Source organism: Leptodactylus fuscus, chromosome 2 (assembly GCF_031893055.1).
Source record: "Leptodactylus fuscus isolate aLepFus1 chromosome 2, aLepFus1.hap2, whole genome shotgun sequence".
In the NCBI taxonomy this organism is placed as follows: Eukaryota; Metazoa; Chordata; class Amphibia; order Anura; family Leptodactylidae; genus Leptodactylus; species Leptodactylus fuscus.
In genome coordinates this window covers 177,851,212-177,867,723 of record NC_134266.1, presented here as the reverse complement: position 1 = coordinate 177,867,723, position 16,512 = coordinate 177,851,212, and the positions used below count along the sequence as shown (strand labels likewise).

The window sequence follows — 16,512 nt, the reverse complement described above, 5'->3', positions numbered from 1 at the left end:
TGATCGAGTAGTCAAATATTGAGTCTCTACTCGAAACGAATATTGAATCTCAAATATTTCACTACTCTCTCATCTCTAATGGTAACATTTATATGTTTCATTTTTTAAGCTTAACCTATATTGGAACTTTCCACCTAAGAACTCGCATCATGAAAAATAAAAGTAACAAACATTTGTTCCATGACTTTCCTATGCATTGTTTATACAATATCTGTTCACCAGCTGTGACGATACAATGGAGATGAAAAATGCCACTTTCATGTACAGAAAGAGTTTCCTCTCTTCTCCACACACCACATGATTTTAAAAGACAGTTGCTTTCTTGCAGAAAAGTTGTATATTAAATGAGAACTCAACTTTCTTCTAGAGACAGAACAATAGTGTTTACATTCATGTGATATGCTCTAAAGGCTACAGATCTATCTTCACTATTGTGATGCCTTTATAATGCTAGACAGTTTGTTCTCATTTGCAGTGTGAAATGAGGAATGTCTGTGTCAAATGCATGGATTGCTGCTCAGATAAGAGAGTGCATCAAAAAACCATAAGTGTCAGGAAAACGGTTTCCTAGGAAACCCAGGCGTATTCGGCTACATGGGGAGAAATCTCACAGGCAGCCATTATTTGAAAGTTCCTTTTGCTTAAATGAAGGGACATTATGTGCATGTTAGCTGTCTGTGTACAGTATTAGCTTTCTGTAGTTTATACCGAGTACAATTTTTATATTTTTATTGATCATAATATCAGAAAAAACAATATGTTAAAGAGGAGACACAGTATTAAACTAGATTGAGATTTTTTTCTTAAGATAATATTATTTCTTTTTAGAGTACCATTAATTTCATGATGCTGAGCATTTAAAGAGAGGGGTTACAAGCAAAATGCACAAGCAATTACACTAGGCTAACATAGTAACCAATTGGTACAGTAGGATAGAGGACCCTGCCTGTAAGCACTTAAAATCGATGAGGGAATGGGATAGAGCGAGTACTTGAGGGGAGAAACAGTTCATAAGGTGGTGTGGTGGAAACAAATTTATTGAAGGTTAAGAGATGGAGAAGGTTGTGGTTGTTGAGGATAGTCTCTTGTATTATAGTAATAAGTTCCAGAGTACAGACGATGCACAGGAAAATTCTTGGAAGGGCAGGTTAACACCTGCGCCCGCTCTCTGCTTTCTGGTTTTCCACTCCTGTCGTGAGAAACTGGACAGGAGATGGAAACCTGGTGGTCAGTTTTCAAACCCGTTCACTTGAATGGGTTTGCAATGTGACCGCACGTGAGAGTGAATGGGTTTGAAAACTGACTGCCAGGTTTCGGTCCCCTGTCCAGTTTCACTTGGCAGAATATGGATATCCGATAGTGGAGAACGGGTGTGGGTGTCAACCTACCCGAAACGGTTGTGTGAAAGAGGATAAGAGATTACATGTAGGGAGGTAGCAAAAGACTGAGAGGTGCATGGAAGGGACAGGTTTTGGGTAGCCTCTGTTGACTGGTTGATGGATAGCCAGTGAAGAGATTGGCAAAGTGTTTTTCTAACAGCAAAGCACTTATTCTGCCTGTGACTATATGAAAAAAAAAAAAGAAGAAGAAAAACCTGTTTTAATTTCACAGGGGGTAAGGGGGATTAATGCTCTGTTCACCAACTACACGGTGTGCTGTTGTTTTGTTAATCTGAAAAAAATGTTCATGGCTTAAGTGTTTTTTTTTGGCTGCACAAGTGTGCACATATACACTGTATTGTAGGGTCCACTAATCAAAAAAAAAAAAAAAAAAAAAAAAAAAGAATCTGCTATTGAAGAATTTTCTTCATCCAGATATGTTCTGAAGCCCGGTCCATCATATTATGGCTTACTGCACTGCCACACATGTTGTCACAACTATCACAATCTTCATGGCAAAGCCAAACATGTCCTGCAGCCTGGTCCACCACATTCCATTATACCACACTGTTGGTGCATGTTCTCCATCTATACTCATGGCTTCGACCAACTCATAGAATCCCATAGTTTTCATTACCATTGTTATGCTGATGACATTCAGATATATCTTTTTGGCCCAGACCATACTGCTTTACTGAACGACATTCCAGAGTGTCTAGCAGCCATCACTTCCTTCCTCTTCTTCTGCTTTCTAAAACTCAACATGGAGAAAACTGAATTTATCAACCCTCCCACCTTGCAGAGTCCCTCACCTGACCAATCTATCAAAGTTAATTGTGCCACACTTACTCAAGTCTTGCAAGTGTGTGATAGCCTTTGATACTACCCTATCCTTCAAGCCTTGCGTTCAAGTCCTCAATCTCCTACCACCTCCAATTCAAGAACATTCATTGAATCCACTCCTTCCTCAACCCACTATAAGAATACTGGGCCACAGGAGCTAAGTAGCCACCGTAGCTGCCAGGTCTCTTCTGTATCATATAACAGAGACCCAATACTAATGCCCACGATCATCGCTCGTATTTTCCTGAAGGCACAGGGGCGCTGCCATTTTTGGTAGGATCGGCGGTAAGGGGTTAATAAGTCTCTCCTAATGCTTTTTTTCCGTCAAATGGAAACACTGAATTTTCATACCAGAAAATGTAAGCAATTGCTTGTGTATAAAATGTTATCTGACAGCAATCCAATTTTATGAATTTTCCAAGAAAACCTTAATTTTCTATATTTATATTGCTGAAAGCAACATTGAATTATTGCAGTCATTACGTATGCAACAATTCAATTATCATCTATTAGACTGTAAAATTTATTACATATGGCCATATTGTTATCTGTGTATTAGTCACAATTGCTTATAGATCTTTAGGGAACTTGAGATTTGGCATAGAACATAATAATGAGCAAATTCTAGAAATGATATTAGAGATTGAGAGATGAAGGGAATAATTGCAATATTACATATATGTCTGTTTCATATATCATTTTTTATAAGTACAATAGACTTCAGGGAAAAATCATATATGTACTTATTACAAAACAGAGTATTTTAAATGTATTGGTAAAGCACAAAATACACAATTGTTGCATTTTTATGATATCTTAAACATACAAATAAATATATTGCATATTGCTTCTTTTAAATGTTAAGCTAACCTTAGAAGGTTCTGTTAGGACTTCCCTTTCCCTATGTTTGCCTACTCCAAAAAAAACCCCTCTTCAAATGCATCCAGGAAAAATACAAGGTATAAGGTACAGGGGATGTTACCTAGGCTAAGGTAACAGGTATCCACTGTCCAATACTGCCTCCTTCTGGCAAGGCATTACAGATAGTACACTCCCTTACTACTTATACCTGTTTTGATTCTTTGCTTAGTTTATACGGTTTGTGTTTATTTTATATATTTATTTTACTTATGTTTTCCATATTCTGAAATCTAAAACTTATCTTTTATTTTATTTTATTTTTTATACTTAACCATCTAACCACAGCAGATGCCATAATCAATGGCATCTAAGGAGTTCACCTTCAGAGTATTTTCTGACACTGGCAGTCACGGGTTTGAACTTGAAGCTCCAGTGTCTGCTACATTAATGCATTGTATTATTAAGGCTTTCAGTGTTAACTATTAACTCGACATGACTATTAACTCAACAAGAGCAGGAAGGGATTAAAGAGGACCTTTCACATCCCCGGGCACATGCGGTTTAATTTACTGCTAGAAAGTCGACAGTGCGCTGAATTCAGTGCATTATCAGCTTTCATGTTATGTGCCCCTGCTATCGGTGCCATTACCATAGCTCTTCACTGTCAGAAGGGTGTTTGTGAGGCACGCCCCTCCTGACAGTAGAGTCCATAGCACTGTACTGTCAGGAGGAGAGGGGGTTATTTTCTGGGTAGTGCCTGTCTGCACTAGTGTAAGGGCTCGTTCATATCTGCGCCCGGTCTCCGTTCTGCACGTTTACGTTTCCTGCACAAAACAGAGACAGGAGACGGAAACGTGCAGGATTCTTTCTCACCCATTCATTTGAATGGGTGAGAAAGCTGTCCGGCCGTGAGCGGCGGTGAGCGTTTTATGCTCTCCGCCGTGAAACCGGGTTTTTTAATCCGGACACAGAGTCGGACATGCAGTACTCTGTGTCCGGATTAAAAAAAAACGGTTTCGCAGCGGAGAGCATAAAACGCTCACCGGCGCTCACGGTCAGACCCGGTCTGTGGTTTCCGTCTTATTGCATGCAGAAGACGGAAACCACAGAACGGAGACCCGAACGCAGGTGTGAACCTAGCGTAAGCTTATCAATGTAGTATAATGGTGAATATATAGTAACAGTCTGTGAGTAAAGAGCAAGTCTGTTCTATATCCAGTTTACATAGGAGTAGATATAAGTAGGTGGTCAAGCTGACCCTTCCAATGGTTGAAAAAGCAGATAGACTTTATAATGCAGTAATTCAATTTTACATTACGTCATTGAGAGCATTAATGGAGATGAATTAACCCTTTATAATTGGTGCCAATTTTCTGATAGTGTTAATTAAATTAACCTTTTGATATTTATGAACTGTAAAATTGCTAGTCACAGACTAGCAGAAAATTTACTTCATATATAACTTGAACGTTTGATTATCAATATGATGTAAAATGAACACTGCTAATAAAAAACCAAACGCTATTAGGAAGTAATGTAAAACTAACTAGTCATATAATAACACAAATATATTATTTTTTTGTTTTAATCTAACACATTGTGTTAACCTTAATAGACCAGATTTCATTTGTGGTGCCGAATCCTGGGAAAACAGCTCATCCGAGTATGAACAAAGATGTCGTCTTGGTAGTGAGGTTGGTAGCCTTTCTCGATCCGCCTCCTCTGAAAAATATGAGAAATATGAACTTCTTGACAACATTCAAGAAAAACTGAACTCTTCAAAACTAAGGTAATGCACAGATAAGGAGCGAGGAAGCTTTTACATTGCGCAGATGAGGATCTTTTAGATTGAAAATGTCTAGTACTATTAGAAGTGCTCTACCTATAGACAATAATGCAACACATTCCTTTTTAATGTGTGTTCTTTTAGTGCCTGTAAAATAATCATTTATATAGTGCCTGCATATTTCTTGTTTGTTACCTTCGTACTTGTAACCAGTAAGCGAATTTACAAGTTATGTAAGCAAATGTACAATGAGTAATCTGAAAGGATAATCTGTTTTCTATCTTCATAGATCATGCTACTGTACCAGTAATTTTTGGGAGTCTTGTCCTAAAAGCATTGCTGCCTATGTAGTGATACGTAACAGTGCTGCTTTTTGGATGGCCTCCCAACGGCATGGGTTTTAACCCATCGTGCTCCATGCTTGGCCTAGCATGCTCTATGCATGATAAAAGTGTGTGACCGAAACAGCCACTCTTGTAAAATAATGTATACATTGAATACCTTTCTATAAGCCCCCCAAAACTTGTCACAAGTAAGTGTGTGAAGGAAGTCTTATAATGGTCTGTTTGTATGTGTGTACATCTCTACTAAACTGTGATTAGCTGAGACATATATTGGTGATAATACAGGTATTAATAACATTACTATTGTTCATGAATTTTCTGCACGTCACTGATTTTTTATTTTTTTTTTTGCCTCTAAGGTGCTTCTTAAAAAATCTAAAGATTTACGGACTCTTCATCATTGTAGTTGCCTGTTCGGTGAGTGTTTAATTTACAAACATTACCCATGGCCTACAGCACCTCTGTGCAGTGTGAAACTGAAGATGTGAGATTACAGCTGACACTTCATTTGCCCTATTCTCCCAGTGTAATGGCACTAGATTGCTTTACCCTTAAATGCTTCCTGTGAGGTTTTAGAAAACTCACTTTACATTCCCATTTTGCATTTTCTTGATGTCATTTAAATGAACACAATTCTCCAGGGTCTTTTATTTACTACGTACCTGGAATCTCCTACAATAAAACTATTACTATTGAATATTATCTATTGTTTTCTAACATTTTTGTTAGTGGGAAAACAATTGTTTTAGTAGGTCCTGTGCTTCACTCCTAAGCAGCCATAGCTTAGCGTAAGGGCCAGTTCACACGGAGTTAATGTGCTCGCATTCTGGCACGTAAACACGAGTCAGAATGTGAGCGCTCAAAACAGATCCCATTAATTTCAATGGGTCGTTACGGACAAATAACACGCGTAATTTTGAGCACGTAATTTTGCCGATGTAGCAGTGCTGGCCGATGTAGCAGTGTCCGATGTAGCAGTCCGATGCAGCAGTGCTGAGTGTGAAGCAGGTTCAGCTGACACTTGCACATGGGCCAGCACTGCTACATCGGACTGTGCGCTCAGCTTGGCTACTCCGGAGTAGCCAAGCTCAGCCAACGGCCAGCTCTGCTTCATCTCTGATGTAGAAGTGCTGGGCGTGCGCTCTGCTCAGCTGCATCTCTGGAGTAGCCCAGCTGAGCGCACGGCCCGATGTAGCAGTGCTGGCCGATGTAGCAGTGTAGCAGTGTCCGATATAGCAGTCCGATGCAGCAGAGCTGAGTGTGCAGCAGGGTTCAGCTGAACCTGCTGCACACTCAGCTCTGCTGCATCTGTGTGTGTGCTGAGCTCTGCCGCTTTCTCCGTGTAGCAGTGCTGTGTCAGCACTGCTACATCTGAGATTGGACCACAATGGAAACTGCTGTGGATGGATCTTAGACTCCACCTCCTCCGGCAGAACCAGCGTTGATTGGCCGAATGCTGTAGTCTGTATGGCATTCGGCCAATCAACGCTGGTCAATGCATTCCTATGGGAAAAAATCAGCTTGCGCACATCGCAAGGGGTGTGCCTTTTTTTGCGGGGCTGGGTGTACATTTTAATTCTACCATTTTGGGAAATTGCTTTTGCTTTGATCATTTTTTATTCAAATTTTTATCAGAGGCAAAAGAGTGAAAAAATGGCGGTTTGGCCCTTTGGCCTTTTTTTTCCCACTACGGCGTTTACCGTACAGGAAAAATATTTTTATAGATTTGTAGAGCAGGCTTTAACAAGGCTCTGGGCTGTCATGGCAACGCGACGTCGGCCCTGGAGCTTGCTCCAGACGCCGGCGATCACCGGCAAAATGGCGCAAGCAGTAGACAGTAGCAGTAGACAGTAGCAGTAGACACCCGATGGCTATGGCGGCCGCCCAGCTCCCGGGCGGTCGCCATAGTGACACACCTGGCATGCGCCGGGGGGCACAAACTATTGGCCCGAGGGCCGCGAGTTTGAGACCACTGGTTTAAATCAATGGGTTTTAATAAAGACTTGTTCAAAATCAGTTTTTGAGAATTATTAGATGGCTACAAAAACTGATTTCATGTGGCGAGACAAACGCTAATGTGAACCCAGCCTTAAATTGTCTGGTGAATATTTCCTAGAAAACTCCCAATCTAGCCCTGTGTCCTATTAAGCTGTGTGTTATGTTCATACATTAAGTTTTTGTTCGAGAATTTGTTGCAGTGAAATTATAGCTCTATTTTAGATTCTCAGAATGTAACACATGCCGATTTCATTCCAGATTTTGGTGCACATATCTATCCAGTTTTAATAATGTATGATGTGTGTTCACAGTCATAAGCACGTGAGCAAAAGAGAGCATGTACAGTAGTGTAGACCAGATCTCTATGGCTCTGTAGTCTGGAGTTGCTGGAATTTGTGTGATTTTGTATGATGCCTAATCAGATAGAAAAGTCTTACAGAAAAATAATTCAATATTGTAGGGATTGAATTATCTCTTTGGTGCATCATTGTACAGGGCTGACATAGCCATGTACAGGAGTCCTTGGATTGAATGTCTATATACACATATATTATACATGTTTGGATGCAAGATATGTGAGCTGCCATTTACCTCTCTTTAGTGAAAAGAAAAATGTCTTGAATGTCTATGGGTCTCTATTATCTACTTAGGTGCTTGTAGTCTTGATTTGGCAGCTGCTTTCAAAGACTTCTGATCATATTATAACCATTTTATATATATCTGAAGGCCAATGCTGTAACTAATGTCTTGTGGGTCCCGGTACATTCTTTTGTCTGGGGCCCCCTACCTCATCCCTACAGAGAATTCTTGATAGTGATGGCTACAGGTGCTAAGGAGTTTAATCAACCTTATTGTGGTTAGGGTAATCTGTGGGTCTCCTTGGTTTATGGGCCATACGGAAGTTGCAATCTCAACACTGATGCTAGTGATTATGGGCCCCCTAAGGCTCCTGGGCCCTGTTGCCACTGCACATTCTGCACCCCCTCAAGTTACGCCCCTGATGAAGGCCAGTCAGACTTTGGAGATGCTTGTGCATGGCATGTACAAATGATCTTCTGCTATTTTTCTGGATTGCTAATTTTATCATATTTAGAAATGCAATTGTGTGACATTTTATTACACTGAATATTTTTTTGTAAATGGTTAATGTCTGCAAGAATTCCAGCATTTTTATCACAATAATCTAAATAATTGTGTTTAGAAATGTGAACAATATGCTACTTCAGAATACTGGCAAAAAGCGGGCAGAAAGCAATGTTTATATAGTCTGTGACACCTATTTACAATGTGGATGAGAGGAGAAATCATCTGATTATGCTGTGGTGATTACTTTGATGAAAATTTATTTTCTGTGCATAAATAATTTGTTAATTACATGTTTGTCGTATTGCTGCAGATATTATTTAGCACTTACTCCGATAAAAGCAGCCCTTGGCAGATGTTGGCCCTGTCATCTCTGGAAAGCTACAGTATCCTTTTTGTCACTTGCTATTTTCTCTCATCATGGAGTGTAATGCAGTTTAATTTAAGGTGATACATAATGGCTCTAATGCCGCTCCAAGTGTGGCGCTCACAGAGATTCATTTTCTCGCTCGCTGCCATTCCCCCCCCCGCAGAATTAATTTCAAAGTAGAATATTACTTGTTTCACAAAAGCTGTTCCCACTTTGGATTCAATCCAAATGACATTGTGCTTATTGAAATATCTGAAAAGCTTGCGTTTCTCCTCTTTTAAGCATGACATTGTTCGTGAAACACATTCAACAAAAGCTTTCTATGAATTTACATGTAACACTTGTGCAACATTTGTCACTTCTTTGGGGTGTAATTAAAAATGGAGGAGAAAAAGGCTGGGGTCATAAAGAGCGGACACAATGCAGAATGGAAAAATGTTTCCTATAAGACGTTGCCAGAATCGCCAGAAATGAGGGCGATTTTACAGTAGCAAACTTGTGGGAATCATTGTAAGTGCTGAACCGGCCACACAAACTTGACATGACAGGTTACTGTGAAATGTGTTTTTCTTTTTCAGCATTTGGATGGGATTTGCTGAAATCTTATACATTATGCTGTAACTGTAGATCATAGTGGGTTAGCCACTGGTGAGTATACTGTGGATAACCCGCTACCTCCTATGCTCTGTAACCCAGACTGAGAATACTCAACTCAACTTGGACTGATGGCTGTTTCACATTGTCGAGTTTGTGCTAAGAAAAAGGTCCATGTATTAGTCACATTTACTAGTCTGAATGTGGCTTGGGTGAATTGAACGGACTTGCTGAAGCACATCCAGGTTGGTAAATCCAGATGATACATGGACTGCTTCTCAAGGAACTTGGTTACATAAAAGAGTCCTTCAAGGTGATCCTAATTTGCATAGCAAATTTTCAACATCCACTAATTAGAACCTTATTAGAACCTCTAGAGGATTCTAGAGAATATCAACTAAATGAATACAGGTGCATAAGATTGAAAAAACTGTATGAAATCTGAGACATATGGAGGTACAGCGGAACCCCATAGACCAGGGGTTCTGTATTCTGGCTCTGTACAATGAGCATGAGCCTTTAGTATATCAACAGCTATAGGATATATCCATATGGAACATGTGTTACAGATGTGTTGTCAAATGTGTTTTGAAGTGGAATTATCCCTACGTATTGCAAATAGAGAAAACTCAAATTGAAAATTTTCATCATAAATTGACATGTTGTGGATTCAAAATCTGCATTGCGATCAATATATAGTGTGGATTTTTCTGAGTGACTTACTGAAACTGTTACTCTAAAATGCTGTTTTTTTTTCTCTCCTGTATACAGATCTATGGCCGAAATTGCAGCATATGTACCTGATGTATGAACATGAACTATATTTTGATGTCTGTTACAATAGACCATCAAAGTAAAGGTCATGTGAATAGCCCCCACACAACCATTAATCATTATTGTGTGAATTTAGCCTTAAATATCCAAATCCTTTTTATGTTTAAGACCTGTGTGGTTAATCCATTAATCTGCACAGCTGACCATGAAATGTTCTATATAATTCTCTATAATGAACTTTAGGAGCTGTCTTCTCCTCTTCTTATACGAGACCACCGCAAATTGGCCAACGGAACATATGCAGTCGGCTGTTCCGTTGGCCATTTTGCAGTGATCTCGTGTAAGAAGAGGAGTGAAGAGAAGGGGACGAGTCAGAAGCAGAAGACAGAGACAGCGCTGGATGGATGACAATGCTGTGCTTTGAGCATAGGGGGAACGCCCCCTGTGCTTTCTGAGCACAATTACCATAATGAAGAAAAGAAGAAAAATGTAAAAATGGTGGCGTGGACCTGCAAAATAAAGGTAACAGATGAATAGCCTTTCTAAAGGCTATTCCTATGTGCTTTCAGTTTAAAAACTACTATCCTTCAAATCTCTATTTCCTTTAGAATCCTTGAATGCAACAAAGTTACTCAAAGCAGACTTGGTTTTATGGAGATGTGGGCACAGAGTAAGTGGGTGCTGGGTGGTGGTGAGATTTATTTTTATGATTTGTAAAGAAATATATATTGGGAAATAAAGTCATTATTGCATCAATAGACCTTCTTTAAGTATACAGCACTTTTCTTTCTTGTAAGGTCTCATACCAACTTCTTTAAGTTAGGTTGGAATCTAAATTCTGGAACAGCCAATAACCCAATTCTTAACCTCATAGCACTAAAGGGCTGAATGTGAGCTATAGTTTATATGATATGTATTGATATTAGATATTTCATATTAGTTGATCTACAGTATATATCTAAATCATTGTGAAAACTGATTTTCTAAACACTCAAAATTACTTATCAGACCACAGACCCGTCCAATACACCATTTTATCTCAAGGACATAACTATAGCCATACCAGTTGCTTTTGGAGCAAGAAGATGAGAGGATCTGGTCATATTCAAAAAAAATTTGTTTAGAAACACTCTTTTACCTTTTTGCTGTTTTGACTTGTTTATCTGATATCCATTCTTTGCTTGTTCATTTTCACAGTGCCATAACATAACCTTATTTACTCACAGTATGGTGATGCAGCCCTAATCTATTTAGTAAGTGTGAACTGGAGCATATTGCTACTCACTGTTGACCCTTTACCCTAATGACTGTGCCAGGCAGAAAATCCTGTAAAGGAACATGACCTCATATTTTATATGTATGCTCTGTTGAGGTTTGTAGACCAAATAGACCAGGTACCCAACTCTTGACAATGCTGCAGTATGAAGTAGTGCACAGTATGGCGCATAAATAAATGTAAAACAATACAGAAGACACATAGGAAATACATTAAAATACATTTTAATAACCCAATCATGTATTTTAATAGGGTATAATAAAATTGAAGGTTTTATGGTTTGATAGAGGCTGGTTCACTAGTGAGGCCTTTTGTCCTTCAAGTAGTCCTTACTATAACAACAGTGGTCTTCAGTAGCAATTGTACTCCTACTACTCAGGATAGGCCATAAAAATATGATCATGGGAATGGGGGGGAAAGAGCCTGCTTTCATACTGATTGGATTTATGGAGCTGGTTCTGGCTTGATTCCTACACACTATACTTGGTTGGAAGTAAAAAAAACTCCATCCCCTGTATAGTTACCGTGTGCCGTCACTGCAGCTCAGCTCGCATTGACTTCATTGAGTGCTGATCTATAACGACAGCATCTACTGACTATATTGTGGCAGAAACTTTCTGCTTGCAGCCCTGTATAGTGTAGACGGGCACTGGAAGTAGCTCTGTACATCAAATTGGCCAGGTCTTGGTTCTCGGCCTCCCAACAATCAGGTATCCTGAGGATAGGTCATACATAACTTTAGCTTGGACAACCACTTTAGATCTGTTCATCCCACTTCACTGCACCTGAGCAACATAGGTTCTTGGTTTGCCACTTCCTGCGAGTGTTTCCTGCTTGTGTTTATTCTTCTATTTCTGCTTTGATTGTACTTGTATGGACCTTGACCTGTTTCTCATCTCTGCTACTAATTCTGTTCCTGACCTCTTGATCTTGGAATCACCTTTTATCTTTCCACACCTCTGCATCTCTGCTGATTGCCCTTAACCTTTGGACTGGACCATGCTTCTGACTGACCGTCTTGTTCTTTGCACCATTGTCTCTCTTTGGGTCATCTACCACCTACACTGTGACTACTTCTAGAGGTAGAAACCTTTTGGTACCCTACAGAGAAGACCAGATCCCTGTACACAGGTTCAAAGGTGAAAATCACTTTCCCTCAGGAGTAGTGCAAACCCAAACTGGTTTAGTTGGAGCAGTGGGCCCACTCTCTGTAATACTACATACATAATAGGGATTTGTTTTATTTAGATACTAAGTATATTTGCTGACATATTGAATACTATAAAAATACTCATATTTCATATTACTGCCCTTTAGTAGCTTGGTCTTCAGTCAAGGTCTCAATTCATGTTAGCAAATATTCCCTGTTACATGTATATTCAATCTCACCGTACCTAGATACACTTGAATAATTTCCATTGTAATCACTTGGAATGTGAGATGTTCTCCTTAGCCATTTCCTTATTAAGGCAGGATTATAACATACTAGTACAAATAATAGCAAATTGCTCTTTGACTACAATTTGAATTTCTTTCCTCTTTCATTATACTGACAAAAACTGTAGACATTCTTCTCATCCCATACTTGCTAATTTGCTTCTAAACTTAGAAACTTGGCTACGCTCCGCACGACACAACTGCATTCATCACAATTAAAGTTTTACACAAAAACCTTACTTGCTTCTTGCCACTTCAAAACCCCTTTTATTTTATTGGAGTTAAGTTTCTAACATTTTAACCCAGAGAATTTCATGTTCCAACTAGGTATTGTAATATAATCTGTAGTCATTTGAAAAATGAAATACGTGACCTATTTTTACAATATGTCAAGTGAATGAACAGCGGTTCTTCTCGGATAATGGAATCCTTACTGGCTATCGTATAATTGTATATCCTGTCTTACAAGACCTGTATTTGGTTATTGGATTTATATAGTTTTTGTGCAGCGTATAATAATAATGCATGTGTTAAAGGGGCTCCGCTTTCTCTTCCCAGACTGTGACTTAATGTCCATTGATCACATGGCAATGCTGCAAATGATTGAGTTTGAGCTGCAGTACAAAGCATAGCCACTATACAATGTGTGGTGCTGTAAGTAATGAAGAGGCTACAGCAATCAATGTCCGAACCCTGGATAACCCCTTTAAATAAAGTGTGGTAGTAATTAAAGAATAACATAGATTCCATAACTCAATGTGATGTATAGAAATATTATTGCATATCTTTGCACAAGAATGATGTCTTCCCCAGGAGTTTTATGTCCAGTTCAGTTGATAAAGCAATTGACTCCTTAAAACCAGCCATAGACACATCATTGTTTAGCGATTTCTTTATTAGCCAGAGCCACTGAAAAGACAACTCGTTTACGGGAAAATCTAAAATTTACAATCCCTTGTAAAACTAATGCCTATAGCAATTCATATTCCCAATTTTCAACATTTTATATTTTTTTAATCTATTAATGTTACAGATCTTGCAGCTTCTGTATTCTCGTTCTCTAGAATCACACATAGCTATGCAATAAATATTATACAAATATGAAAAAGAAACATTTCTGTCAAAGAATATTTTGTTCTGGGTGAAGAACAAGTTAATGGCGTGTCTCAGGGTGCGATGATTGTTCTAATCATATATAATTCAGTCTTTTCTTCCTAGGACTTCTATTTTGAATGTATTTATTGATGATTTTTCATCTAAGCTCTACAAAGCTGTGAGCAATCGCATATAATCTAGTTCTCTTTAAAAGCTGGAGGAATGAGTCAATAGAACTGCTGGGTGTCTCTATTATACGTGTGTGAGCTGTATAGTTCTAAGTATAGGAGCTTAGTAGCATAAATATTCCTTTAAATATGTTCACAAATAAAACTATTGTTGGACACTGTAGGAATAAGTGATTTTTAAATTATTAGAAAAAACTGTAATCACAAATGTGCAATGGCTATTAAATTTTTAAGAAATCTCAGCTAGTGTAAAAATATATATCTATATATACTGTATATTGTACATATTTAATCATCTAGGCCTCACATTGCCAAATCCTGGCGTTATCCTGGTACAGTAGCATATAAATCTCCCACACTTGTGGTTAGCACAATAATTTCCTACATGAAATATTGTATCCCTGGGCAATAGGACCATTCTGGATCCATAATAATGGGAAAGTATGATTTGGTGTACCCATTTCAGCAGTGTGATATTTCACATCAACCATATGGCCTTATGAATTTGTTTTAACTTTTAAAATGTAAAGGTGTGATTGTTAAAAATCTGTCTGTGCTGCCATGATACTTCCACCTCTTCCCTACAGTCGATGCTCTGACTCAGGGTCGACGTCAGCGCACAGCATAGTCGGGCGAGTGCCAGGGCCCACAGAGCCTCCGGGGGCCCCCTGGAACTTGCCCGCCCCAGCACTTGCCTGTCCCGATTTCAGCTCATCGGCGTCCGACGGACGCCGATGAGCTGAATACATAGGCGATTTAAAGCAGGAGCTGTGAGCTCAGCTCCTGCTTTAACGCTGCGGCCCGGCTTGTGTGTGTAGGCGCGATGTGATGACGTCATCGCGCCTACAACTTGTTAATGGAGTGAGAGAGCGGAGAGAGGAGCGGCAGGGGAGCGATGGAAGGTGAGTGTAAGTGTTTGTTTTGTATTAAATATTAAGGTGGAACATAATGAAGGGGGCTCATGAAACTGGGGGGCAAATGGAGGGGAGGGGGGGAATGGCATGACACTGGGAAAGATGAAGGGGGTGGGGAGAAAACGGCATGACACTGGGGCAGAGACGGGGGGACATGAAACTGGGCAGATGAAGGGGGGAGAACGGCATGAAACTGTGGACAGAGATGGAGGGGGCCCAATGAAACTGGGGGGCAAATGAAGGGGATGGGGGAACGGCATGACACTGGGGCAGATGGGGGGGCGGAACAGCATGACACTGGGGCAGAGACGGGGGACATGAAACTGTGGGCAGATGAAGGGGAGAACGGCATGAAACTGGGGACAGAGATGGAGGAGGGGACATGAAACTGGGGGCAGAGGAAGAGTGTATATGAAACTGGGGGAGAGATGGAGGGGGGCATATAATTTACGGGTGACTGTAGGAGGATTATACTGTGTGGGAGCACATGAGAAATGAATGAGAATGGGCGGAGTCAACATGGGTGGAGCCAAATTTGCCACGGCGTGCAGAGTGTCTTGGTGTAAATAATCATTTAGGGCCTACATGTGAACAGACAATGTAAATTGGGTAACTTTAGTAGCAACTTGAATTTAAGTAATAGTACTTGGTAAAAATGTATTTCTTGTAATGTTGGTCTTGTTATAACTATGTTAATTTTTTTTTAGAGAAAATCACACTCACAAGGTACTCACAGCAACTTTAGTGAGGGCTAGGAGTCAAATTTTTAGGCACAATCCATTGGTTTGGTTAGCTGTCCATTGAACATGTGGTGATCTACAGTATATAGTCTAGTATAAAGGTTTTTTATTACTAAGTTTAATCCAATGTGTTTAACAGTGTAGAATTGCCATCCAGATGTTTTCATAAAATGAAGACATTATGGTTGTGATGTTGGATCCTTCTATGTTTCTTATCTTCAAAGTGTAGGTAGTTAAAGAAAGAGTTATGACACAGGGAGGTCAGTGGTTGAGCTTCCCCCAGGTGTCCATAGGACTCCATTGTGAGAAAACCGTGTTACAAATGTTTGTTGTTGTAAATAGTACAATAGTACACTTGTATTATGAATGGGTTTTATTTATTTTAAATATTGCATTGGAAAGCTGTATATATTGGTCATATGTGGCATTTATAAGCAGATTTGGTGAGACCTGCCTTGCAGTTGACTACCTTTTATTTAGCTATGGCTAGCCCCATTGAGTGAATTGATGCAGCAGGAATGGTGGTAGTCAGTGGGCTATGGTGATTTCTCTATTTAAAGGGATTGTACTATCTCCCTCTCTCACCTTTTTGCCTGTTTTCTCCTCTTCTCACTTCCTGTATTCTTTAATAAGCTGGTAGGCAGCTTTTTCTGTTTGACGAACAGGACACTATGAAGAACCTCAGTCTTTTACATACTCACACCCCCCCTCAGCCCTCAGGGAGGTGTGACCTCTCTTCAATCTCTTATCCAATAGACATGCATCAGGACTACTGTTACAACACATCCACCAATCATGTTATGCTAATTATGCAAATCCAACCTGTTTTG

At 39.6% G+C, this 16,512-nt stretch overlaps 1 protein-coding gene across 2 annotated transcripts in view; it reads left to right on the top strand.

Annotated features, from left to right (window-relative positions):
• The window catches only part of OCA2 (OCA2 melanosomal transmembrane protein), a 226,507-nt gene that overhangs the window by 84,135 nt on the left and 125,860 nt on the right, over positions 1-16,512 (top strand). For both annotated transcript variants that reach the window (XM_075265189.1, XM_075265188.1), the window contains 3 exons: positions 4,699-4,872; positions 5,573-5,630; positions 8,608-8,680. In XM_075265189.1, the coding sequence (XP_075121290.1) occupies positions 4,699-4,872; positions 5,573-5,630; positions 8,608-8,680 (305 nt within the window). The remainder of the gene's footprint in view (positions 1-4,698; positions 4,873-5,572; positions 5,631-8,607; positions 8,681-16,512) is intronic.